The sequence below is a fragment of the Paramisgurnus dabryanus genome, chromosome 5 (assembly GCF_030506205.2).
Source record: "Paramisgurnus dabryanus chromosome 5, PD_genome_1.1, whole genome shotgun sequence".
NCBI lineage: Eukaryota > Metazoa > Chordata > Actinopteri > Cypriniformes > Cobitidae > Paramisgurnus > Paramisgurnus dabryanus.
This window is the reverse complement of record NC_133341.1, coordinates 25,841,343-25,868,660: the sequence shown is the minus strand read 5'-3', so window position 1 is coordinate 25,868,660 and position 27,318 is coordinate 25,841,343. Positions and strand designations below refer to the sequence as shown.

Genomic DNA, 27,318 nt, shown 5'->3' with positions numbered 1-27,318 from the left:
GGAATTAAATAAGTTGACAAATTGCTTGAATGCAGGCATGTTAATGTAGTACTATAATATATAGGGGTGGTTGGTTATCTTAAAACACGACTAGACCTTACTTTAATTAGGAAAAATTAACTAGTTTTAACCAACATGCCTTACTTAAAACATTACGTGTGTGCATGTTGAGGCAAAACAAAGGGCACTGATGTATTTTAAGATATGTCAGTGCAAGTTGTTTTCAGTTTGGACAGCTCTTACATTTGTTTTATTCTAGGACTAGTCTAATCACTGTACGGAAACTGCCCCATAAAAATTAAAATACGTTACAAAGAGTGACTGTTTGGTAAATCAGTTTCTTATTAAATTGTTAGTAGGCCTACGAACCATCATATTAATTGCACATCTGGAAGTTGTGGACACCGCGAGATGGCGACAGAGTACACCAGATTTTGCCCGATGCACTTCTTTCTTTCTTCATCACGCCATGCCCGAGTCACTTTAATCAAACTACTGAATTTACAAAAAAATTATTATTATTATAATAATGTTTATCGATTAGTTAGTAAATAAATCAATGCGTGACAGGAATATAAATGTATTGGCAGCCAACCAATAAATGTTTAATGATTAAACTAAAGATTCTTTAAAATTTAAATTCTCTGTGAAAATAACATTTATAAACCATGCTAGAAACCTTTTATACATATTAGATAACACATTTATAAATTGTTAAACTTCACCTCAGCTTATGCGGTATATGTTATAATTAAATACAACCGAAATATGAATGTACCATACCTTACATTAATATTTAAGTAGCCTACATTATTTGGTGTACCTTAATGAATCATTTCTATCGACAGAGTGCCCCCGTGTGGACATAATCTTCTAGTGCAGCCGCTCACATTTATTACTGTAAAATGTAAGAAATATGCTAGGAAAATTTATAAATAATATCATGAATCATGAGATTTAGCTTAAGCTTTAAATTTATAATTGAAATAGTGGGTCTCTTTCTCTGAAAGCATGAAGTAAAACTTCTTGGCAAAATAATGATCTAATGTCTAGGCTAAATCTAAAAGCAGAAGGATCTTTTCAAAGCCACATGGTTAACATGAAGTTAGTTTTAAAAGTTAAAAGTGTTATTCTTGGCCAATATATCTCATAATATATTATATATCACATAATATACTTGTAGCAAATTTCATATATAGGACATATTTCCATTGTCGCCTAAAAGCAAAGATAGTGGATCCACATCTCAAAAAGGCACAAGGCAGCTAAAGCTGATCCTGGAACAGCATATATACCCTAAGAGGTACTTTCATAGAAAGCTTCTAAAGTCTGGGTAAAAATTGACTTCCTTAAAAGAAGTCACATCCTGTATACTGTCTGTGTGGCGGTATGTGTGTGTACAATAGATGCAGAGAGGCAGAATGGAGGATCTACCAGAGTATCACGGAGACATCAGTAAAAGAAAAGCAGAAGAGATTTTGAGTGTGGCTGGCAGAGACGGCAGCTATCTGATCAGAGACAGCAAAAACTTACCGGGTTCTTACTGCGTGTGTGTGCTGTGAGTAACATCTTTCACATCTGTTTGGGTAGAATTACTGTTTGTGAGAGTCGTGTCTATCATGCTTTAGTAATAACTGAATGCATTGATCTGCAGGTCTGGCGAGTGGGTGTACACCTACAGAATCTTCAAACAAAATGATGGCTACTGGACGATAGAGGTATGAAGAGATTTAAGGTTTACATTGATTTTTCCTCAGGTAAATCTTGAATGTAGGCTACCTGTCTGCAGAGACAGCTACTGCTGTTTTGTTATATTGTATTAAGGGATAGTAATGTCTTTAATTTATTTTAAACGTGTAACATTAACATACCTTTGCTGTATTAGGCTATTTGGAAACAATGCACTTTTCAAACCTAACCGGAGTCCTGATATGATCCACCTTGAGCACTCTGTATAAATCTGTGAGGGAAAAAATGCTTAACAAAACAACATATTAATATTACTGACAATTAAAGGGATAGTTCACTTTAAAATGAAAATTCTGTCATCATTTCCTCATCCTCATGTTGTTCTAAAACTGTATGAATTAATTTTTTCTGATGAATACAAAAGAAAATATTTGGAGAAATGATGGTAAACACACAGCAGACAGTGACCATTGACTTCCATAGTAGGAATAAAAAATATGATGGAATTTAACAGGTACCGTCAACTGATCATTTATCAAAACATTTTCTTCCTCATTTATCACAATTACTTCTAAAATATATTTTTTTCCTACTATGGAACTCAATGGTCACTACCTGCTGTGTGTTTACCATCATTTCTCAAAAAATCTTCTTTTGTGTTCATCAGAAAAAAGAAATTCATACAGGTAAAGTTTTGTAAGGAAACCATTTTACCGGATTCCTATTTCAATATAGACAGAACAAAAATCTAAATTGTGTCAATGAGAATAACATAACACACCGTTGAGTGTCTTTTGAGAGGCAACAGCTCATTGTTAATAAGCATACATTACATTTATGCTTTTGGCAGATGCTTTTATCCTCCAAAGTGACTTAGTTGAACCCACGGCCTTATGCACTATACATTTAAACAGATGTAAATGCATATTAAAAATAACAATGTTATTAAACCTCAAATAATTTTTCATACCACTCTTCCTATGACACCAGGCCTACAAACAGCTACAACACCAACAGACCACCTTAAAGGAATAGTCTACCCTTTTGCCATATTAAACTATGTTATTACCTCAACCTAGACGAATTAATACATACCTATCTTTTTTCAATGCGTGCACTGTACAGCGCGTTATGAATGTGTTAGCATTTAGCCTAGCCCCATTCATTCCTATGGTACCAAAAAAAAGTTTTATTTTGTGGCACCATACTTACTAGTATAACTCCTCATGTAACAGTCTTTAAATAGGGAAAACACGGAAGTGTTTGGTGGCTTCCCTGTTTGGTACCATAGGAATGAATGGGGCTAGGCTAAATGCTAACACATTCACGACGCGCTGTACAGTGCACGCATTAAAAAAAGATTGGTATGTATTAATTTGTCTAGGTTGAAGTAATAACATAGTTTAATATGGCAAAAGGGTAGACTATTCCTTTAACACAACACAACACAGCTGAATGATTACAAGCTCAATATGAACGGTACACAGATCAATAAGCAGGACTTTAGTGTCTCAAGGTTGATCCGATCTCCAGCCCTCTTAAGCATTCAACAGTTCCTATACTATTACTCAAACCTCTCTAGAAAAAAAGGCTACATTGTAAAAATTAGCTGTAATAATGCAGCTGGTTGCCAGTAACGTACTGTAGAAGATAAAGACTGAAAATGTTTCATGTTCATTTAACTTTGAACAAACTGTTGCCAGTAAATAACATAAATGTACAATCTACAGTAAGTAAGCAACCAGCTAACACTGTAGTTTCTACATTGTATATAACAATAATGTATGATGTTGCTAGCATGTTTTCATAAAAGCATCATGCACAAAGGTATACATTTTAAATTTGGCAATTCAAATAATTTTTATACCACATAACATCTTACATAAACTTCCACTAAGATGTAGCCAAAGGTGTGCAAAGATCATCTTAGAAAGAAAAGTTTATGATTAACTCAAAACTATTTTAGCGTTAGCATTTCCCCTATGCATTTCACACTGTAAATGCATTTTCGACATTTTATTATTAGAAGCAAGAGTGGCCCACCCAGGCAGTGACCCACCCTAGTGTGTTGTTTCCATTGTTGCATGCAATAATTAGGGTTAGTCACTTCTGCAAATATTAAAAATTCATGCTTGTGCAAAACTGCAAATAACAAATGAAAGTCTACCCAGATAGCAATTACATTTGGCCCGGATCCGTTTTAAGCCCCTTGCCTCCGTTTCTATCTCAGAGAAGTTTTCTGATTGTGAACCAGATCCGTGCCAGATAGAGGTTTCAGCTTAAACATCAGTTCAGTATTTATATCATTTAACAGATCTGGCCCAGATTACTTTTCCCAAAGATAACCGAAAGACATTAGCTGTGTCTGACACTGATTTGGTCCAGATCTGCAATTAGAATCTGAGCCGATACTGATGATCAGGCGGTGCTGAATCAGCGCTGGATCGGCGCTGGTACATATCCGCAACAACCCCTAATAACAGACCAGAAACGGCTTCGGCCCGTTGTGCGTTTGGACCCAGGAACGAGTCCGGCACTATCGTTTTGCGGTTGCGGTCCTGTTCCGTTACAGTGTCCAGTGGCTATCTGGGTAAGCTCTGTACTTAAGTATACAGTGAATTTTTTTTTTCTTATTTGTGGTCAGTGTGCTGTGATCTGTATTTATAGCTTAACCAACCACATATTAACAGCCAGAGAATTGCCCAGTACATCTGCGTTTCAGTATACCACATTCATGCCTAAAGGAAGTGGTTAGCTCGAGCTGTGCAACACAGCACTAATATGCTGATATCAACGATGATGATAAAGATGCTGATACATTTTTTTCTGTTAACTGTGAAACCTTACCCAAACATTTTTTAAGTGAAATAATTTTATAGAGCTCATGGTTTTAAAAACCACATCAAGTTTTCTTCAAAAATGCAAATGAGTATTTAGATGCAAACTTTCCTTTATGTCACACACGGGCAAACCTGTCCATCTGATGAAGAAATGACAAAACAACTCTTTTGCCATATTAAACTATGTTATTACCTCAACTTAGACAAATTAATATCTATCTTTTTTCAATGCGTGCACTGTACAGCGCGTTGTGAATGTGTTAGCATTTAGCCTAGCCCCATTCATTCCTATGGTACCAAAAAAAGTTTTATTTTGTGGCACCATACTTACTGGTATAACTCCTCATGTAACAGTCTTTAAATAGGGAAAACACGGTGTCCCTGTTTGGTACCATAGGAATGAATGGGACTAGGCTAAAGGCTAACACATTCACGACGCGCTGTACAGTGATAGATATGTATTAATTCGTCTAAGTTGAGGTAATAACATAGTTTAATATGGCAAAAGGGTGACTATTCCTTTAAGTGTAAATAAACAGCTGTCTGTAAAAAGTGTCAATTAAAAGGATAATTTACCCAAAAATGAAAATCCTGACATTGTTTAGTTGTTTTCAGCATGTGTGTTTAAACCCATGACCTTTTGCACTGCTAACACAATGCTAAGCTAGAATCTAGACAGATGTAGGTGCGTATTAAAAATAACAATGTTATTAAATGTCAAAACATTACTCATACCGCACTTCCTATGACATCAGGCCTATAAACATTGACACAAGACACGTAACACAAACTCTGATATACATGAGAATAACCGAGTATCTGGTAAACACAATCGTCACTTTTATCATAACAACCTTTCGATGCGTGTGCACTTTTTTTTGACAAGACGCATGATGCATATAGTTTATCTGAGGTGCCGAACACATATTTTGGAATGACAACCCAACACATGACGGGCTAAATACATATTGTGACGAGCTACGCATCTTGCGCCCTTTAAAAAGAAGTCACCGGCCGCCACAGACCTCCATAGTATTATCCTCCTAAGACCTGGACATCAATTATTTTCTGATGTTTGCACCTTAATACTTAATTCTGTGTAACTGGAACCTGTTGTACACAAACATGCACAAATACACTGCTTCATGTTCAAAGAAAAATGTTTGGTTATTATATTTATTGGTTCTTCCTAACCCCAAAATAGCTGGTAGAAATCTGAAAAAAGACAAACCAAAACTCGGGTCTTAGGAGGTTATTGTTCCTACTCTGGAAGTCAGTGGCGGTCCTGCTTTTTGCTCAATTACAAATATCTCCCTTTCTGTTCAGGTTTTGAACAACTTGAGGGTGAGTAAATGACAGAACTTTCATTTTGGGTGAACTATCCCTTTAAGAAACTGACTGCCTTTAAACGATATCTGATAAGTCCACCATAACCCCTTTAAGGACTTCCTAAGGAGATTTTGGATGGTGCAGTAACATCTGTTTTTGATACATTAATGATACACAAATTCATTTGGGGGATGAAATATATAAAAAATACCAGGTGCTGCTGCTATCAGAGATGCTTTTAAGAACTCATAAAGAAAAGTGAAATCCTATTACATTTGACATTGTTGTTGTTTTTCAGACAGCACCTGGGACAAAGCAAAGATTCTTTAGGAAAGTCAGAAACCTTATTGCTGCTTTTATGGTCCCGGACCAAGGAATCAGCTTTCCGCTCCTGTATCCTGTAAATAATCCAAAACATCAACAATAACACAAAGATAAAAACCTGAAAACACATAATGTATATTTGTTGTAGATATTTGTAAATCATTGTCTTGTGTAAGTACAGTCTAATGCACAGTTTGCACTGCCCAGTCGCTATTTTGATTTCAGATTTGAAGGTTTTTTTTTGTAAACATGGGAAGCTCATTTCCTCTTTATAGAATGTTGATAACAACAAGAGAAACGTGTATTATAATGTCCGTCTTTGGTTTTCTGAGACTAGATTTTGTTTAAGTGTTTTAGAATAAGTTTTAGTAAGGACTCCTGTCACAATTGTTAAACAATAAACATTTGATTTCTAAAGAGGTTTGTGTGATGCAATTCACGTATTATCAAAATAATGTCTACATCTGGCTGTTTGTTCACAGTTTCTTCACTGAAAGCAATTTCTAAGTGAAAAGTTCAGATGCAAAACCCTTTAAGTGCGTCTGACATGTTTTCTGGTAAATGAGCATTTTTTTTTAATCAGGCTCTTATGTTTAGGTTCAGTAATTTGCACTTTAATGGCAATGAAAACTTCGACTGTCTTTCACTGCAAAACCCTCTTAGTGCAAAACCTCCACTTAAATAAAATATAAATAAATAAAAAATCGTATCTTTGGACAAGATGGTAAACAGTTCCAAATTCACTAAAGATGCAACTACCCATTGCAAATAAGGTAAAAATTTAAAATGTAAAAATTAAGTAACTGAAACGCACATTAGGGGGAGCTGTGATGCATGTCCACTGTATCACAAAATTATGAGTCTTTTCCGTGACACTGACACGTTTTCCCACCTTTTTTCACATATTTTTGTTTACGTGTCACTGTCACGTATTTGTTACTCAACTGTTTTTCCTATTTTCAAACCATTGACACTTCGGTTTAGGGTTAGATTTGGTGTTTGCATTAGGATGTCACTTTAAGTATTGGTTTCAACCTTTATTTCATGATTTATTTTTTATATTTTATGATTTTTAAACCATTGTCGCCTGGCATTAGGGTTAGAGTTGGGTTTGGGTAAGGATGTCATTTTATGTCAATCTAACCCTAAACCGAAGCGGTAATGGTAAGAGAATAGGACAAAACAGTTGAGTAACAAATACGTGACAGTGACACATAAACAGAAATACGTGACATGTTCACGCAGAAAAACGTGCGAGTGTCACGGAAAAGACTCACAAAATTACGTGACTATAGGTATGTAATTTCGTGATACTGGGTTGGGCCACCACATTCATTTTGAATTCAGCTCCAAGTCCTCACAAGGAACCATTTCCCAACTCTTTAAGTACTTAATGGATTTTGCCAACAAACCAGTAATTCTGAATGAGGCCGGATGTATTTGATGAACGTATAATACGTGCCAAGAGCATTTGGTTTACTTTATCTAATTTTTGTCAGAAATGGTGTTTATCAACTTTTGCATCTCTGTGGTAAACATGACCGTACGAACAAACACACACTCCCAAAGACGCACATACAAAAACATAGAAAAACAGGGTTAAATTTGCATTTTTATTTATAAAAAGGCCACTGCCCAAAGTACTTTGTTTTTAAATAGGCATGTTTTTACAAACTGCTTTATGTTGTGTACATAAAGGCCATCAGCCAAATATACACCACAGGAACTTGTTTGGCCAAGGTGAGGACACTGAACTTCTTAGTACTTTTGTGAGAGATTCGATCATAAACCAAACATTACATATTCCTTGGTCAGTTCAGAAATGATCGTGATTATGACTAAGATGCAAACCAGGATAAAATAAAAGGAAATTCCCGCCACAATTTTTTTCTTCGTGCAACGTAGTCATACTTTGATTGAAATGAATATTTGCAAAATGCCGGAAACATATAGTGCCTTCGGAGCACCTCTCTGTTAAATATTTGCACGCTCGAAAAATTCAGTCCGATGCATTTTCCTCTTCACCTTATTTTCAGTGCAAATATATATCTCAGATTAAGGTTACAAAGCTCGATGGTACAGCATATCCACATAATTCACAAGAAAATACATTTAGTCCTAATTCTCTTGAGTTTCGTGTATAAATAGTCCATTATCTATAAACAGTCTACAGTAGTCCATTAATGATATACAGTAGTCCATATCAAGTGTCCTACACACAGAACGTCTACCCACAGTGCTGCAGACTTTAATAGTTTTAGAAAAGACTCAACTCCAAGACTAAAACAAAAAAACAGCGCTCTTCTTCGACAGGTGATCCTTTCATTTCCCTATGCATCTTCCTCCTCGGGTCTCCTACTAGTTTCAATAGGGATCAGAAACGGGGAAAATGAACTCGACGTACTGTAAAATAAGTCCAAAACATGTTTGCTTTGACATTCATTGTGAAACCATAATGTCAAACACATGATTACAGTTTCAGCAAAGCAAAAAGATTTTAAATCACGTGAGAATAGAAAAAAGAAGAGCAGCACATAAACTGTAAACCAGGACTTGAGTTTGTATCCTGGCGTATGCTTACAAGAATTCAGTTAGCATTCGTGTTTTTGGCTACCGCTAGCCAATAAATAAACTTAAAATAAATAATTGCATATAACTAAGGCATGTGACTATTACAGAAACACAAGTTGAGGATGTACGATATGTCTAAGCCCATTTCATGTGATCGTTTCTAGCAGACCAGGAAGGCACAATTTCCACATACATAATATTTTTCTACATTTAAAACGAAAAGTTAACTGTACAGTTTTCGCAAAAAAAAGAAAAAAAAAGAATCTGTTTTCACACCAGCGGTGTCGAACGGCCTATTTCTCTCAGCTTCTTCAACACTGATTAAGCAAAAACAACACAAGATGGTGATGAGCTCTTGCCAAGACTCGAAAAACACTGTGAATCTCTCCCAGGAGTTCAATTTTGCGACGGCAAAGTCAGAGACACAGAGGCAGACCGGAAAACCGAACTGAGAGCCTCCAGAAATCCGTTTGACGTTGACAGGTCTGCAGAAATGTTTGGTTTCTGGAAGGTCATCCTGAAAGCCGTCTACATGTAAATCCTGGAAAGCAAATCAACTGTGAAAATTCTCCGAGAAACACTTAACACAGCAGCCAATGAAACCACAAGAAAACCCCTTAGGTTTGTAGGATTTAATGTCATAACCATTCTGACTTGACATTCCCCCTAAAGTCAAATGATGACTGTACACAATAAAGTGAGAGAGCCAGGCATGGCTGCGTGTGTGAAGTCGAAAACGTTAGTCAAGAACAGTCACGGGTGAATTATTCTCTGTGCCTTCTTGTTGGCAAGCAAGGCTCGTTCTTTAGTAAGAACGGTTAAGCCACTGTAAAACAAGAAATCTACCTAACCAAAACTTTCTAGGAGTGCATAAACAAACGCAAAAGTCTAAAAATAATACCATCATTTGTCACAAGGCAATAGAGTCTTTCGCAATTGGTTTGGTTGGGGTTCTAGAAAAGCTGAAGAGAGATATGTAGTAGCTCGGAGTGTAATAAAGGGGTGTGTAGGCGTGTCTAAGTGCCGCTGTTACCTACGACCGGTTTCCACATGTCTGATCAGGTGAATATTGAAAGGGCTGTCTGCTAGCTCGGGATGTTGTTCGACGGGTAACGCGTAGAACCCATCGTAGCCTGAGACACGCCCCTCGGCGATAAGCTCATCCTTTTCCTTATCGGTCCAAACCAAACTTCCGATCTCCCCTTCCAGGACCTTCTTCTGTTCCCGTAGCCACGCCCCTTGCACAGCTCTTATCCGAGCAGCCTCCAGCACACGCGTACGTTCTTCCTCCGGCGATGCTCCGTATCGAATATTAAAGCTAAGCACGCCCTGCTGGAGCACTATGTCGGCAAACCGTCGCATTTCCCCACCGACCATAGCACTGATTTGGGACACTGAAACGTTTACGCCGTTTTCCAACACTCTGACTCCGCCTCCAGCTCCACCTCCTGCCACTCCCAGATCTGCCTCTAATGGACCCGCTTTAGTGAAATAGTGAGTGTCGCGTGCATCCACCGTGAAATGGAGGCCTCTTAGGTACACGGCGCCGTTTAGTACGGCCGCAATGCGTCGACTGTCCTCGCTTGCCACCCCGATTATCTCAGTCGCGACCACTCCGTCACGAATGGCGAATTTGACACCTTTTCCGAAAATTGATGAAAGGGCAGAGAATATCGGCCTACGTCCCTGGCGTCCTCCGATTTTACCATTGGCTGGTGTCATGGGAAGGCGATCCAAGGAGATGAAGTTTTTCAAATGCTTTTGAAGATCACACTGGATACCAAGTACAACCTGAAGTGAAATCGTATAAAAAGTAGTAACCGTAAGTGTTAATTTAATTTTATCTTAAAACAGGTTTTTCTGTACATGGGGAAATTTAAGCATACCTTGCTGGTGTCCCAGGTCTGTGTGCGAAGCTGTGTAGCCATCATCTCGTAGGTTTGCTCCGTGTTCTCCACCTTTGGTTTGGGGAACCCTGGAACCACATTATGAAGCTGGAACCCAAAGAGTTGCAGCCAGCTACTGATATCTGCACAGAGAAAGATGCAGTACACTTATGTAAAAGCTGTTTAAGACTTTAAGTGGTATTTAGTCTATATTTTTACTAGGCTTGGGTACTCCTAAAAGTTAACAAAGTACCATTTAAAAATCTTTCAGGAATATGGATATTTTTCCTTCATCCTGTACGACAAAGCCCAATCAAATGCGGTTTAGAATGAGAATGACCTCCCCATAATATGCATCAATGACTAGGCAGTAAAAACTCATGCTTCAAAGCTGCAACTTCCTGTTTCAATATGAAACACATCAACACAGGAAAATGCATTTGTCTGACAGTTCATGGGGTCTGTTTATTTTAATACTGTAGTTATCTTCTAGTTCACAGCTGGTCATGATACAAGACAACAGGAACTGCTCATATCCTGTTTTTAATTTTTGATTGTGATGAATGTCATGTCACAAAAAATAGTCGGATTCAGTGATCATGAGACATTGTTCTTTTTTAATTATTCACCATTAAAGCAACACTATGTAGTTTTTTTACCTTTATATAATGTCTCTAAAATTATTTCAGTGATAGAACAACTTTTAACTGGACAAATTGTACTGTTGCTGCAACCTAAGCAGCCTCCTAGCTGCTACAAGCACAATCTGAAAGTGGCGGTGGAGGGTAGGAAACACAGCCCCGCCCCTCCCCCTGCCTGCAGAAGAGTGTCTGATACCAGGCACTGTTGCGCTTTTCAACCACATGGGGGAGCTGTAAGTCATTTTTACATGGAAACTACATAGTGTTGCTTTAAATGCAATTCTGGCAGTGTAATGGTTAAAAACTGTATAGTCACTCTTAAAACAGATTTAACTCAGGAGTTATGAAGATTCTGTTCTAACACAAATGTTGCCTTTAGCGAGGCACTTAACTTTAGTTATCTTGAGGCAAACTGGCCTATTCATTAGTGCACAGACATTTGCCATGGATAAAACTAATGAATCTCAGTTCTGCCATTTTCAGCTGTTCATTTCCCCTCAGGGAACTGTCATCAACATTAAAGCACAATCCCAGCTCGCAAAACCTGAAACATGTCGATGGTTTAACCTTACCGACAAACGGCCCGTTTCTTATTTTTAAGTTAAACTGACTCCACTGGACACAGCCAGCTAAAGATGCTTTATGGTTCGCCTTTAATGGTCTTCTAAAAGTAAAAATGACCCTTAAAACAATTAAAATGTTCATTTCTGTCTACCACCCAAGTATATTCAAAATGGACACACAAAAATTAAAACACTCTTTATAATTTACTCATCCTCATGCCAACCCAGATGTTTATGACTTATTTTCTTCAGTGAAACACATTTTATATTAAAATGCCATCGTGCATATGGGGTTCAACATGGTAATGATCCAAAAATCAAATACATCCAACATTGGTGTAAACCATCTAAATCATATTCATGGAAATCTCACTGGTTCTTGAATATATTTCGACCAGTCTCATGACTACTCATATGTGTTTTGTCACGAGACACGCAGTAACCAATAAGATTCAAAGTTGTTGACATTCTGCTATATTTAAATTTACCACACTGATCTGCATGTTTCAATGGACGCATGATATTATTGATCATTTATTACCCACTTGAGTCATTCAGATTATATTATTGAGGGATGGATGTACTTTCTGAAGCCTTCCCACTGTGACAAAGATACAGAATATAAGCACTCGTATTACTATGAATAGGGGACACATAGACATGTACACTAGATGTCACCTTTGGGTTCTAAGCATGCGTCAAAACCGCCAGCATCTTAGAATAGGGGTCTTGTCATAGGAAGTAACGCTGCTATTTCCGCCTGTACTTCAAATTCATGGACGATGCCAGACTTTTGTGCTGCGTATGGATGTTAGGCCTACTAGCACTATGCATTATATTAAAAAAAGTAGATTTTCTTAATATCAAAATGTTACATTTTCTCTGGACTCAATGCTAAATACATGTCTGACTGTTGGAACGAAAAAAAAAACCAAGAAAAAAAAACTAGAATATCGCATACATGACGATTTATAGTGATTTTATTTCCGTTACACCTTTGCCTACATTGACACGAATGCTTATAAGGGATAGTTCGGCCAAAAATGATATTAAACCCATGATTTACTCACCCCCAAGCTGTCCGAGTTGCATATGTCCATCGTTTTTCAGACAAACACATTTTCGGATATTTTAGAAAATGTTTTAGATCTTTCAGTTGATTAATGTTATGGGGTCCACCCCATCTTAGACTCCTCTGTATTCAGGAGAGAGGATTAGCGTAGTGTACGCACTTTTCTTAGTTACGTATGACAAATTCGGAGGGCGGGGGCACAGAGCAGCAGCAGAGTAGCCTCCGTAGGCTGCGTAAGCTCTCATCCTGAATGCGGACGCGACTAAGATGGCGGCGCTATCGGAAGGTATTTATTTTCGTTAATAAAGTTTTAAATATGGATATTTCTACAACAACACCACGCGGATTACCCTCAGAAGACCTTTGTTTATCATCCTGGAGCCGTTTGGATTTAATTTGTGAAGGATAGACGCACTTTTTTTGGACTTAAAGGTCGTGGACTATGGGTGGACCCCGTAACATTACATTTAATTAACTGAAAGATCTAAAACATTTTCTAAAATATCCGAAAATGTGTTTGTCTGAAAAACGATGGACATATGCAACTCGGACAGCTTGGGGGTGAGTAAATCATGGGTTTAATATCATTTTTGGCCGAACTATCCCTTTAAAGAGGAGGGGCTCCCCTGTTTCAAGATGGTGGTGCACTGCAGCAGACTCTGCGCACTTTACCAACCCAGAAGTCCTTGCGAAAGAGTAATCAGACCAATCAGACAATGGAAGGGAGGAGTTCACACTGACGGGCAACTTCTCTTCCTATTTACGGCGTGACGCTCGAGTCTGTCCCAAAATACGACTCAAGGGTCCCTAAAGTCCGCACTTCATGATATTATCAAAGTGTGGACTCTGAGGAGGTCCACAAGTCTGAAGTGTGCCATTTGGGACAGGGCCCTAGTGTATATATCTATGTAGGGGACAATGCAACCCTCAATATGGCCACTTTGGCAAAAAAAGTCGATTCTCTGGGCTCTATACTTTATACGGGTTGTATAAAATAATATAAAATTATTCAGTTCTGTTCAACATAAGAACTGTCCACTCCTTTTTTTCCATCTAAACAACATCTTTGGACCTATCACACAGGCACATGGCTTCTCCTACCATTGCTATACTGATGACACCCAGATTATCCCACCATAGCAGCACACATTACAGCCTGCTAAAAATGTATAAGGGCTTTAGTTTACATTTAGTCTTATTTTGCTATTGAATCCCAAAGTTATCATTGGTTTGTTAGTTCCCTTTATTGTGATCTTAACCGCCACAAGGGGGCAATGTGGCTCTTCTTCTGAGTGACGTCATCACACCTCAGCTTCTCTCTCACCTTTGAGTTTACAAGTACACAAGTTCATTTTGGAAAGGGTATATCTCAAAAGCAGTATCAAAAGTCAAAAAGCAAAGATTTGAAAGTGCAGTGACAGGTTTGAGAGGTTGTATGTGCCTATTTGTGTTTGTACAGTGTTTTGTGAATGCATGTTCACACATTCGTGACTATTTGTCTGCAACTTCAAAATCAGTTTTGGGGGGTGACAAGTTTGTGATTACTTTCCACGAGTGCAAATCTCAACATTGAAATTCAGATTTTTATTTTGCAAGTTTTCACATCAGGGCTGTGAGTATAAATATTAGTGTACAAGTACAAATTACAAGTTTTGCTATTGATTTACCTTCATGCAGAACTTTTCTCTTACCTGTTGTGAACTTGGTTACATCCTGTAGACCTCCTAGAGGATAGTTGTTCCTAAATGCATACAAGTTAAACGGCTTGGGATTCACACTCAGCTCCGCCCACAATTCATGATTGGGTGTCGTCCATCTTCCAGCCACCACGTCATAGTCACGTCGACCGAGATGCACCAAACGAGTAAAAGAGTCATAGAGGCCCCCCTGAAACCCGAAGACGAGAGGAAACGTAGGATTGGAATCTCTGTACACATCTCCGTACGGTGTGTACCGAAGTTCTTTCACCACATGACCACGACTGCTGAAAACCGCAAGCGGCGTTCCAGCATTGTCGCATGCTATGTAGAATTCCTCTCCGCTGCTCATCTCCATGGCGATGAGGTGACCCTGAAGGTCGTAATAGAGGGAAGTGATCTCTGAGCTGCTGTGGTTGTACAGATGCGTCACCCGCGTCGGTTCAGTCAGATCGGCGTAGAAAAACTGCAGTTGGGTTCCATCGCTTGCACGGGTAGCGACTCTCCTCCCGAGCCCGTCGTAGCGGTACCACACCCTCTGTCCACTGTCCCGGTCATAGGCACCTAAAAGGAGTCCATTTGAACCGTAATCGAAAAGCAGGTTGCCACGGAGACGCAAGAACCCATCTTCGTCGGTACGGTACTGGATCTCTCCAAGGCGCGTTATTCTGTCTCGAAGATCGTAGCGTAGCGGTGTCAAACGTGCACTGTTGCCATGACTCAGTAAGTTTATGTTTCCATTGAGATCGTAGCTATAGCGCCACTGTGGACGATCGTTTATGGCCACCGTTTGCAACTGCCCATCTGCGTCGTACTCATACGCGTACCGCGTGATGTTGCTGTCCACACCGATTCGAATATCGCAATTTGTGACGCGTCCCATGCTGTCATACTGCAGCGTCATCCAGTAAGCGATGGCTTTTAAGATCTCATACTGAACCTCGATCACCTGTCCATTAGGGTTGAAGATCTTGGTGTGTTTCATGGCATGTGTGGTTATGACCTGGTTGAGGTCGTAGTTGATGACGCTGAATTTCCCAAATTGCTCGATTCGGCCCGACACATCCACGTAGCGGTAGAGGTCAATTGGCAGTGGCGTTTCGTTGATCATAGCTTGCATGCTGGTGACTCTAAAGTTGTTATAGCTGTAGTCGAAGCGGGCATTAACCAATCCTTCCTCACTGAAGCGATATATTTGTCTGCTCACCAGAGGACCTTAAAGCGAGAGAAAGAGAGAGATGGAAAAGGAAAATAAACAAGACAAGAACAGAATTTAGCAGCAGAGCAGCAAAACACACAAAGGTGAGGTATTACACGAGTCAGCTTTGTCAGTGTGTGAGATAGGATGAACTCCCCACTGATTGTGATTCAAGGCACTTTTAGATCAACCAAACAGGAGGGAGAGCAAGAGAAGTGACAAAGGAAGATTAAATGTCAGCCTGTATGTTTACTGGGGCAAGCACCTAACCAGTTTCTCCATCCAACAGCTTACCCATCCAACCCGTCTCTCTGTCTGGCGGTATTATCACATCACCTGTATGTCTGTGCGAAGGTACAACCATTCAGCCTGTCCTATAGAAACATTTCTTTTACTTCTTTGAGTCTTTTTTGCTTTTAATTAGTTTTGCGCTGACGCCAAACCTTGCATTCATCGCATTCATGAGTTCAAATACAAAAAGAAAATAATGAAATAAAGATGCTGTGGCTCTGTACCTGTCTGTCTGTATCGGATGGTGCAGACGAATCCATCATGCATCAAGTGGATGGTTTTCACAGCACCTGTTGCCTCATCGTAGGTGAAGGTAACAAGTGTTGAATCATACAGAATCTCGGCCAGCCGGGCCACTCGACTGTATTTGTAGATCACACGTCTCCCCGTGCCCAGGTACAGGCTCTGGAGGAGACGCCCGTCATGGGCATAGTCCTGCGTGAAGCTGGATGCGGGCGAGTCGGGGGGCGTGTAGGTGTTTCGGTAGTAGCCCACAGACAGAGAGGTCTGAAGGCTGTGTCTCACCATGCTGGGAAGGGTGACAGATAGCAGGCAGTCTGTCTGATCGTATTCAAATGTGTAGCGCCGTTGACTGTGTAACAACAGCTGGACAGACTGAGAGAAGAAAACAAGGCATAAAAGAGAAGATGATTTAGAGGCTTTAATGTTCTGCAGAAGCAAAAAAAACATTAAAAGTACTCAATTCTTATGGTCATTAAACTTTGTGATTGTGATATTATTTTAATTACAAGTAGGCACATTTCCCCAAAAAAATTCTCATTAAAATTATGTGGTTTAGTGTATTTTGATGTTGTCTCATTTGTGATTATTCTTAGGCGGGGTCCCATTAGATTCTCAATTAATTACTGTAAAAAAAGTTTTTATATAGTAAAACTTAAGTAACTTAAAAACAGTTTTAGGGACTTTAGTGAGTACATATCTATTATTATTTAAAGGGCACCCATTTCATTGCTGAAAACAACGTTATTTTGTGTATTTGGTATAATACAATGTGTTCGCTTGGATTCATCGATTCATGTTCAAAACTCATCGATTTGAAAAGGGCTGTGTCCCTGATTGGACAGCTAATCTGTACGTTGTGATTGGCCTGAATACCTCTGACATCAGCCGGAAATGTGACGCTCCTTACCATTTTTGAAAGATACAGTCACAATGCAATACTAACAGGAGATAACTTACAGGTTGTGAGTCTGAAGCGGGAGGAATTATAATAATGTCGGTCTTTATTACATCACCAATCCCAGGAAGTAAACTGTTGTCTACAATCTGTGTATTTGTTGTAGTTCAAGAAAAGAGATGTACATTGGAGACAATAACCTGCGTCATTGTTTACTTTGGTGTATGTACCTAAATCGTGAATCGAATAACTGGTGGTCTTTAAAGGGGATGCAAATTTGACACAAATTTTCTTTGATCTTGTAACATAATATTGGGTCTTCCTATCAATATATCCAGCAAGTTTCATAGATTAAAATGTATGTAATTGCTCTCTTATAAATACTAAATGTCTGGATATGTGATGTCACAAGGTAGATTAATTTTCATATAACTTGCACCAGAGTAAGATAACAACGCCTACTTTTACATCATTGCATCATTGGCTCCATCCTAGGTTTTTCATCGCATTGAAGTGTTAACAGTACTCTCCTGACAGAACAACACAGCAACATCCTCTTTATTTGTGATTAATTGACTACAACATCACACAACAGTCTGTAGAGAATAGTTTGGAGGAGCAAGTGAAACTCAAGACTTGTTTACACTCTCACTATACGATTGTGATAGCAATAAGACTCCAGTTAAGTTCTTGTGCCTGTGCCTGGCTGTGGAAAATAAACATCTTTGCTCATGCTTCCAAAGGATCCCCACATAAGGAAAAATGGAATCAGATAATTTTTACACAATGTCCTATTCACGTCGATCCTGAATTGCCGTTTGTTCAATGCATTTTAGTATCAATTGCACTACCAGCAAATGTAACAAACAATTCTGCACCTGTTATGGCTACAGGGCGCAGATTTCAACCATCTTATAAGATCATGACAGATCGCACCATGCAACACAAATCTAATAAATCTGCGACAGGGTTTAGATTAACCCAAGACTAGGCCTTAGTTACATTAGGACATTTAAGTTGTTTTTACAAAAATACCTTACAAAAAACAATACTGGTGTGCATCTTGAGACAAAACAATGGTACTGATAATGTAAAGAAATGTCAATGCAAGGTATTTTTTATTAATCGAAAGCATCGAAAATACATTTTGGTCCAAAAAACCCCCCAAAATTATGACTTTATTCAGCGTTGTCTTCTCTTCTGCATCTGTTGTGAAGTGCACGGGCGAGACTAAAGTCAGGTGACTGCAGGGACACGGATGACGTGTTATCCTCAGACATGTTTGCGAAGTTTAGTTTTTTTTTTTTTACTTACAGCGTGCGTCTCCCCCAGACTGTAAACGAAGCCCGGGCACAAAAAAAACCAGCTGGGGCGCACCAGATAACACGTCAGCCACATTGTACGTCATCCGCGTCACTGCAGTCACCTGACTTTCGTCTTGAGCATGCGCTTCACAACAGACGCGGAAGAGAAGAAAATGCTGAATAAAGTTGTAATTTTTGTTATTTTTGGACCAAAATATATATTTGATGCTTCAACACATTCTAACTGACCCACTGATGTCACATGGACTACTTTGATGATGTTTTCTGGACATGGACAGTATACCGTACGTAGATTTTCAATGAAGGGTCAACAAGCTTTCGGACTTAATATAAAACATCTTAAACTGCGTCCCTAAGATGAATGGAGGTCTTACGAGTTGGAACGACTTGAGGGTGAGTCAGTAATGACATTATTTTAATTTTTGGGTGAACTACCCCTTTAATTTTGAGTGTAGTAATATTATAATAAAAAACATGTCATGACCCCTTTAAAATTAAAGTTTGCAGTGATTTTACAATAAAAAATAAATCTGTATACATATACAGTACATATACACACACACATGTAACCTACCTTTTCCAGAAAAGTGTAGCTCCAGATCTTCCCATTGGCCCAGGTACGGGTAATGATGCGGCCATTATCGTAATCTCTGCGCTCTGTCCAATTGCCTCTCTGTATGCTGGTGACCAAGCCGTCGTTCGAATACGACACTCGCACCTGATTGTATTTACTGGGGGTCCATAGCACGGGCCTGCCCTGATCATCGTACTGCACACGCAGGGTGAACTTACGATGGTCGTCATAGATCTTCCCCACCCGACTCTCCTGACTGTAGTCTATAGACAACACGTTCCTATTGTGAGCCTGAGCAAGAGAGAAGAGGGCGAGAAAAAAGGTAAAACTTATGATCTTATTACATCGGTGTACACAGAAAGCGCACGTGCAATAAAATTGGCAATAAAAGAACAAAATGTCTTTCTCGGGGGCGCGGAGGGAGACGGGGTTGCTGTTATGGCCGGCATTATTCAGCGTATGCATCAGTGAATTGACAACGAATCTGGAAGAGTTTGAAGTTTCTGCTTTCGCTCTGCATGATTCAGAGATCAAATTTCTCCACTATGCAGATGATAGGCTAGGATGATCTGCAGAGTTACTGCAGAGTCTGGACGTGTTATAGGCATCCAGTGCCATAAAAATATAATGTCCTATAGTGATGCCTGTTAGGATTTGGCTGAATATATTAGAATCACTAATTGAGCCAGCTGCCCTTTACGGCTGCGAGGTGTGGCGTACGCTAAGAAATCACATATTAGGCAAATGGGAAAAACATCCAACTGAGACCTTGCGTGCAATATTCCGTAAAAATATCTTAAACGTAAATGGGAACACAACGAATAATGTGTGCACGGCAGAATCAGGCCAGTGATTATAAATTCAGCGATCCCTGTATCATTATAAAACCTTGCAATGAAATGAGTTAAGCAAAGCAAACCGACCCCCTCACTGAGCTGGACCTGAGCTTTACCATTAATTGTACAAACATATAAATGCTCCCTGAACCTAATTAAAATAAACCAAATAACAAGCGGAACAAAATTACATCACATATTTGGAAATGCAAACAATGTCATAAAGTAAAATGCGATTCACTCTTAAAAATACTGCACTATGGCAATCCATCCATCCATTTATTAGTAAGTATAACACTAATGTGGCCTGTGGAAAAAAATCTTATTCAATCCTGATGTTGTTTTTGTAATCATTATGATGTCTTCTCATCTTTTAATTATTAATTGCGCTCTGATCTTCACAGCATCTATTGTCGGGCGATGCCCTTCAGCAGCTCTGCCAATGCAACTGTGCGCTTATTTCTAGCTCCAGTAAAGCACATTACAATTAATATTGAAAAGAAAAGACAAGAACGGATACAAAAGGGAGAAGAAAAACAGATGTACGGAGTTCATTTGAGTTTAAGTAACACTGTTTGAGGTGCATTTTGTTGGAGTGTATAGTGCCTTTGTATGGTATGTTGTTGTAAGGGTTTAGTGTACTGTGTGTAAAGGTTAGTCTGTGTTTCCCTTTTGCACAACACCAAAGTCTCTTGAAGGCCATAGCCTCATCTCAGGGCAGTATTTGTTTGGTCATGTAAGAACTGCTTGTATCTACCCGAATAGGGAAAGGCTGAAATCTCCAAAACTGCCCGCCAAGTGCAATAAACATAGCAATAAACATCTGACATCAATGCTACCATATACAGAATCTTTATCCTTAAAGGTGCTGTAGAATGTAAAACGGTATTCACCTAGGTATAGATACACGGTAATGACTTATCGTGAGCCTCAAACACTATTATGTAGGTATTCACCTAGGTATAGATACACGGTAATGACTTATCGTGAGCCTCAAACGCTATTATGTAAACCTTGTGTATGCAAAAGACCACTGGAAAAGAGCCCAATCTCAACATACAGTAACACCGACTATAATGTTATACCCTAACATTAAATTACACGATAAATTAAGTGCAATGTTGTTACAATGCTAAAAACAAAGTTGTGACTGCTGAGTTAGCGCAATAGAGGGTATATGCACGTGATGTTGCCTTCATTACATTAAATATATGCATTTACAAACTCATGTTTCGGTAATGAGAACTAAAAAGTTGTCTAGGTACTATGACAAACAATATTTCTGCTTACCTGGTAGGCATCTTGAGTGTCACAGTCAATAATAAGTGCGGTAATGCAATAAGTGCGGTAATGAAAATTTTTCCTTGTGTGGAAAAAACTACAACATTGGTTTGTATATCATTTAAAATCATGTGCAAAATAGTACATGAAGAGATGTTTGTAACTGTATGCTTCTTATTTTGATTTTTTATCAAAATGTTTCATGACACCTCATAAGTCTAATTTCGTGAGAATCACCCATATATGTCAGGAAAAGCAATGTCTGGCCATATGCCATGGTCCACGGACTACTGGTTGTTTGCCAAGTTGTTAGGGTCACTGTTAAGGCCAAATAAATTCAATTTAAGCTTATAATAGTCAGTTTTAACGCAGTAGCCACTATGAATACCAGCCATTTTGTTAAACGTTTGCCACCCAACAGGGCGTTCTCCGGCATGGTCACGTGGAAAAGTGATATCAATGCATACCCTCTATATGCTAATTAATGCTATGTGCTAGCGTAAAAGTTCAACTATTGATGTTACAGTTATGTTTTGCAGGTCCATACTGAAAAAACACAAAACTTACCACTCAGACACGTCATTAACAATCTCCAAATAATTTATTATTCCTCTAATTCAATATCTTTGTCTGATACAGGCTCAAACATAAGGTGGGTTACACACACACAGCTACTGAAAAGAGCTGCTCTATGAAACAGCCAATCAGAGCAGAGCTCAACATTATTATTCATGACTCATTCAAATAAGGTAATAATAGACCATTTAACTCTAAAGGCAAATCCTAGGGTTGTAAATGTATGTGTAAAACTGTCTCTGGATAATTTTTGCATTTAATAAAGCCACATAGCTTCTATGAAGATATCAGAGAACAATTTAACATATTGTTTCAATGCATTCTTTGGCACCTTTAAGCTCAAATCTCATCAGATTGGTCCAGCTAATGTGCTTGTGCCTTCCAGAGAAAATGAGCGGGTGATGCTTTACAATAACTAATAAGACAACTAGCTCTTTTACCTGAAAGATTGAGTGCTATGATTCCTCCAATTAATTTTTCTATGAATTGCCCATCTGTTCCTTCTCATACCGCCTCTGAGTACACGTTCTACCCCTGCACATTACATACAGTATCGTACCCTTGTCACCCCACCCCGCGCAGATATAATTAGTCTCGGCCTGCATTTATAAGCTGTACAGTTTGTGTATGGGTGTGTGTGTTACCCTCAGTCTGCGTTCATATGCTGTGTGATTTCCCTTGGCCTGCTCGCGTCTCTGTCTCCACTCTATCAGGCTGTGAGATGGTTCCCCTGGCAACGTGATGTTGCACCTTCCGACCGTGGGATGGACCAGACCTGACAATGCCCCCAGCAACAACCCAGATGACACGGTCGGTTCAGTGCTGAGGGTAACGTCCATTCCACTCGCATACGTCACCCAGAGAGATCCATCATCTTTGACGCCATACACGCTAACAGAGTGAGCTAGAGAGAGAGAGAGAGAAAGAGAAAACTGTACAATACATACTGTATATCTCTATTGCACTTCTTCTGTATTTGACACAACATCAGATAAAATCATTAGTTGACTGTATAGCGTGGATTAACACCCACACCCTCCCACAAACACATACTCTTTCTCTCACCTTGTCGAAGCGTATAGATGGTGTTATCCGCAGAATGATTTGTGATTATAATAAAGTTTTCTCTGTTCGAAGCGGTGGCTTCCACTTTGACAGCTTTCTCCATGTTACCATGGAAACTGCTGACCTCTCCTGTCGGCAAGGTCATGTTGATGAGATGGCCATCAGAGTTATACCTAAACACGAAAACATCTCTGTTAATTGTGTTTGTTTGAGAAAAAGAAAAAGTTGACGCTACAGCTCAAATGTGAGGGTTTATATGCAGTGTGCATTTAAAAAATCTTTATATATTTTTTCTATTCTTCCCTGTAGTCCAGTTTTAATTTTAATTTAGGTTTTGTAAACAGGTTGTTTTTTACTGCGCGTACACCTGGACCAACATGATCTGGGATTGCGGTTTACGTGCCATACAGATAGATGGCATAACATAGATGACTCACAATAAAACCACTTTAACAACGTGTTAAGGACAATGAAGACAGTTTTATCGTGTTTCCTTTGATGGACGATTTAATTCACCACCAGAATTTTGTTTGCGTGTCGCAGACATCCCCCTATGGATAATAAACACGAAATCACCTAAACTGAAGGGACCAACCAACAAGCTCTATAAGAAAAACTTAATAAACATACTAAATAAAAAGGTTTGAAGTTTTAGGCTGGGCTCACATTACAGGATTTTCAGACTAAATTTACTCCGATTTAACCCTTCTCAGAATCTAAAAGGAAGTCGGGTCCGGGACCTCATTTGGCTCAAAATGTGTGATGTTTACAGATCACATGTTACACCTCCCGAACTGCTCGCAAGAAAATCGGTGGTGCCCTGATCATATTAAACATGTCTCGTATTAAGGATTTTAAATCGAGATGATTATATCAACAATTTAACAATAGCCAATGAGAGAAGGAGATGAATGAAAGACCTTTTGATAGACAGCGAAGACGGAGAAACCGGAATGTGGAAATCTGGAAACAACACGACTTCCTATGTAACACCTCTGTGAAAACATAGCATGAATGTTGCCTCAAAAACAAGAGCTGCAGTGCAGAAAATGACTTTCTTTCTTAGTATTTATATCTTGTTTTCAGTACCAATATCTAAAAAGTCTGAAAATGAAGATGCATTTTCTTAATGAGCAAAATGACCTAGACAAAAATATAAAATTTAATTGAATTTGTGCTTAAAACAAGCAAAAAAATCTGTCAATGGTGTAAAAATGTTTCTTGATTTTTTTTTGTTAAATTATGTGATTAAGAAAAAAGTAAACTTATTAAAAAAAGTCTTACCCCACTGGCAGATTTAAGCACAAATTCACTTAATTTATATATATATATATATATATATATATATATATATATATATATATATATATATATATATATATATAATTAAGTGAATTTGTATTTAATAAAATTTAATAAAATATTATAACATTATAATATATATATATATATATATATATATATATATATATATATATATATATATATTTTTTTTTTTCTTAAAAACTTTTTTCTTATTTTTTGTAATTTTGCTCATCTAGAAAAAGCATCTTGATTTAAAGGCGGCATGAAACGAAAGTAGTGATTGCCTTATTTTCCACGTGGTGGTGATGTATATCCGAGTAAAACCCGGCTTCTGAAATGAAGTAAGGCAAGGCTGGAATTTAATTTGTCCATCGAGATCTGATTGGATTATTTAAAGTTGGGTGGTGTTCCTAATTGCTAATCGCAGCGATCTTCTCCTGGATCCCAACCACCTGCCATACACTGTAAAAAAATGGTGCTAAATAGCACTTAAAGTGGTTTACTGGCTCGTAATCTCTTAGATTAGTGCCATAAAGCACCTATGTAGCACCTGTGTAGAACCATATTGTGCTATATAGAACCATATCTGGTGCTATAGTGGTGCTATTTCACCCCCGGATGGTTCTTGTGCTTCATAGCACTAAAAATGGTTCCCCTATGATTACCAGATTTTAGTGCTATTTAGCAAATTTTTTTAGAGATGTACCATATGACCATAAGTAAAAAGAGATCATTTTGAGGAGGGTTGGAGATTTCGTTTTTGATTAAAGATTATGAGGGCACATGAATTTAAAAAAATTATAAAACTCACAGATAAGTCATTGTAAAAAACACCACAATATTTTCAAAAACAAATGACGTTTTTATTTTATTTTCATGGCTACTTCAAAACAAGACAAAATTACTATGTAAGAAAGTCATTTTTTGCAGTGTGATAAGAAATTGCCTCAGTTCCGGGTGAGTGTATGAAGCTATTAGGGTAAGCAAATGTACAAATTAAAAATAATAATAAGCGTATGTCACAATCTCCTTCTTTTACATCCACTTCCCCGTGAGGTGTTTTTAAAAATCCTGTATAGTGATGCCAGCTGTAGGGGCAGGAGTAGTAGAAAAAAAAATCATTATAAAACAAAAGAAGTCAACGAAAGGTTTGTACATGATCGTTTCATCATGTATTTGTGGTGTTTGGTAGGACATGAAAGTCGGATTGCGTGTGTGATCCTCAGCCGCTAATTGTGTGATTCCCAAGTTTTTTCAGTAGTCATTTACAAAGCAGCAAGCAAGTGTGTGATGTTTAGTAATTTAAAATCGGTTTGTATTCGAAAAGCCGTGTAGTGTCAATTCTCAATTTGCACCCATGGATGGCCAGTTATGTGAGGAGGTGAAGTACTCCCATATTTCTGTGATCACATTACGACATGTTTCCTTGATTCTTCTCTCTCTTCCCTTCATTACTAGATTGAATAGCAATGAGAAACACACAATCACAGAGCTCCTACATCTTCTCTATCTCCGTTTTATTTCTATCCAATCAATGTCAATGCTAATTTATATCATGTACTTGTGTATGGCCACCCACACTGATGCTGAAGAGAGAAAAAGCTTTTTATCTGATCAGATTGCAGGGATTTTCAAAAGATCCAAAGACATGAGGCTACCACATCTCCATTTGCTTCAAATGTTTAATCTGCCTAAAACGTGGCTGGAAGCAGCTAATCCACTTGGTTTCTGCTTGAATTCTGATGATTTCGCTCAGTTTTCATTATAACTCCTCTGCAGCCATATATTAATATGAGATTTAACATGTTTCACATTGCCTGTGTATAACTCCGTGCCACAAAGCTAGCATATACAGCAGTGGGCGGTTGCACCATTTGCGTTATATAGCAACAGTGATGCTCGCCATAGAAAGCACTGCTAACTGTGCGCATCAAAACTTATAAGCTGCCTATTTTTGGCATTTTGGGGGTTTTAGGCTTGTTTGAACAAGTTAAATCGACAGTCTGAACATGCCTTTGTCTTGCCTCGCTGGCTTCTGCTGCTCACAGGGAAACTGCTGTGCAACCTTATACTTCCACACACTTTTATAAATCTTTGTTCCCTTTGCAGTCCATGAGTGATCACTTTCCTGAACTTTCACTGTTTGACGCTGGTGGAATTAACTTCCCAAGCTGAACCCGAACAGCTGAGTCTGTTCAAAAGACGCATCTCTTCTCTGAAAGGTTGACTCAATCCTGTTAATGTGGTATGTCTTTCTAACTTAACAAAGCTTTTTTCCTGAACAAAACTTTGTTTGGTGGCACTTCTTACATCACTTCCTCCTTGAGCCTGTTTTTTCTTTTTAAGAACAAATATGCAAAACAAAAAAATCATGGAAATAAACAAGTCTGCCAAGTAGGAATTAGTCTTTAGGGTAAAGTCTTCACATCAGACATTTTTAATGTATGAAATTCAAGCCTTAGTCAAGTCTCAAGTCTCTAAAGTCAAGCCCTTATTAGATGAGTCTTATTTCACATAAAAATAAACCAATATAACAAACTGAAGAATAAGAATATGTTTCTTGTGTAAATATCCATTTAACAGGAGATGTCTGTATTATCCACCATTAATGAATTGGTAGCTATGGTAACATCATCTCTTTCCCCTAGTTCAGAGCCACTCCCTCACTACATGCCATTATTTTTTATCTAATTTAACATTATTAAACAACTACCTGGAATATAAGACAACATTTTTTTCATGGAAAAGCCTCTCAATAAACAATGGCGTATTCAAGCTCTAGAGACCAGTGCTTCCCAATCCTGCTCCTCAAGGACCCCCTTCCAAAAAGTTTTAGATGTTTCCTTTTAAAAAACCTGATTCAAATAATCAGACTCCTTTCAAAATTGTAAACATGTCTTGCTAACAAACTGATGAGTTAAATCAGGTGTGTTAAGGAGAAATCTAAAACGTTTTGGGAGGGGGTCCTAGAGGACCAGGATTGGGAAGCACTGCTCTAGACATTACATGTCAATCAAACTGCACATCCGCCAAAATGAGGTAGGTGGCGCCAATACACATAAACAAGTTCACCTCGAATGTAGCAATCTGATAAACTACTGTTAAAGGCGGGGTGCA

The 27,318-nt window shown here is 38.5% G+C and overlaps 2 protein-coding genes across 2 annotated transcripts in view; one reads left to right on the top strand and one right to left on the bottom strand.

Annotated features, from left to right (window-relative positions):
- The first annotated feature begins 1,327 nt into the window (after positions 1–1,327).
- Positions 1,328–6,516, top strand: sh2d1aa (SH2 domain containing 1A duplicate a). Its single transcript, XM_065250028.2, has 3 exons — positions 1,328–1,558; positions 1,655–1,718; positions 6,157–6,516. Exons 1-3 carry the CDS (start codon positions 1,407–1,409, stop codon positions 6,283–6,285), a joined length of 345 nt encoding a protein of 114 aa, XP_065106100.2. The 5' UTR covers positions 1,328–1,406; the 3' UTR covers positions 6,286–6,516.
- A 1,265-nt stretch (positions 6,517–7,781) lies between these two features.
- tenm1 (teneurin transmembrane protein 1) overlaps positions 7,782–27,318 on the bottom strand; it is a 214,503-nt gene continuing 194,966 nt past the window's right edge. The window contains exons 26-32 of the mRNA XM_065250598.2: positions 22,897–23,069; positions 22,476–22,735; positions 19,139–19,429; positions 16,326–16,716; positions 14,607–15,827; positions 10,640–10,782; positions 7,782–10,544 (exon numbers count right to left, since the gene is read on the bottom strand). Of these exons, the coding sequence (XP_065106670.2) occupies positions 9,783–10,544; positions 10,640–10,782; positions 14,607–15,827; positions 16,326–16,716; positions 19,139–19,429; positions 22,476–22,735; positions 22,897–23,069 (3,241 nt within the window). The 3' untranslated portion in view covers positions 7,782–9,782. The remainder of the gene's footprint in view (positions 10,545–10,639; positions 10,783–14,606; positions 15,828–16,325; positions 16,717–19,138; positions 19,430–22,475; positions 22,736–22,896; positions 23,070–27,318) is intronic.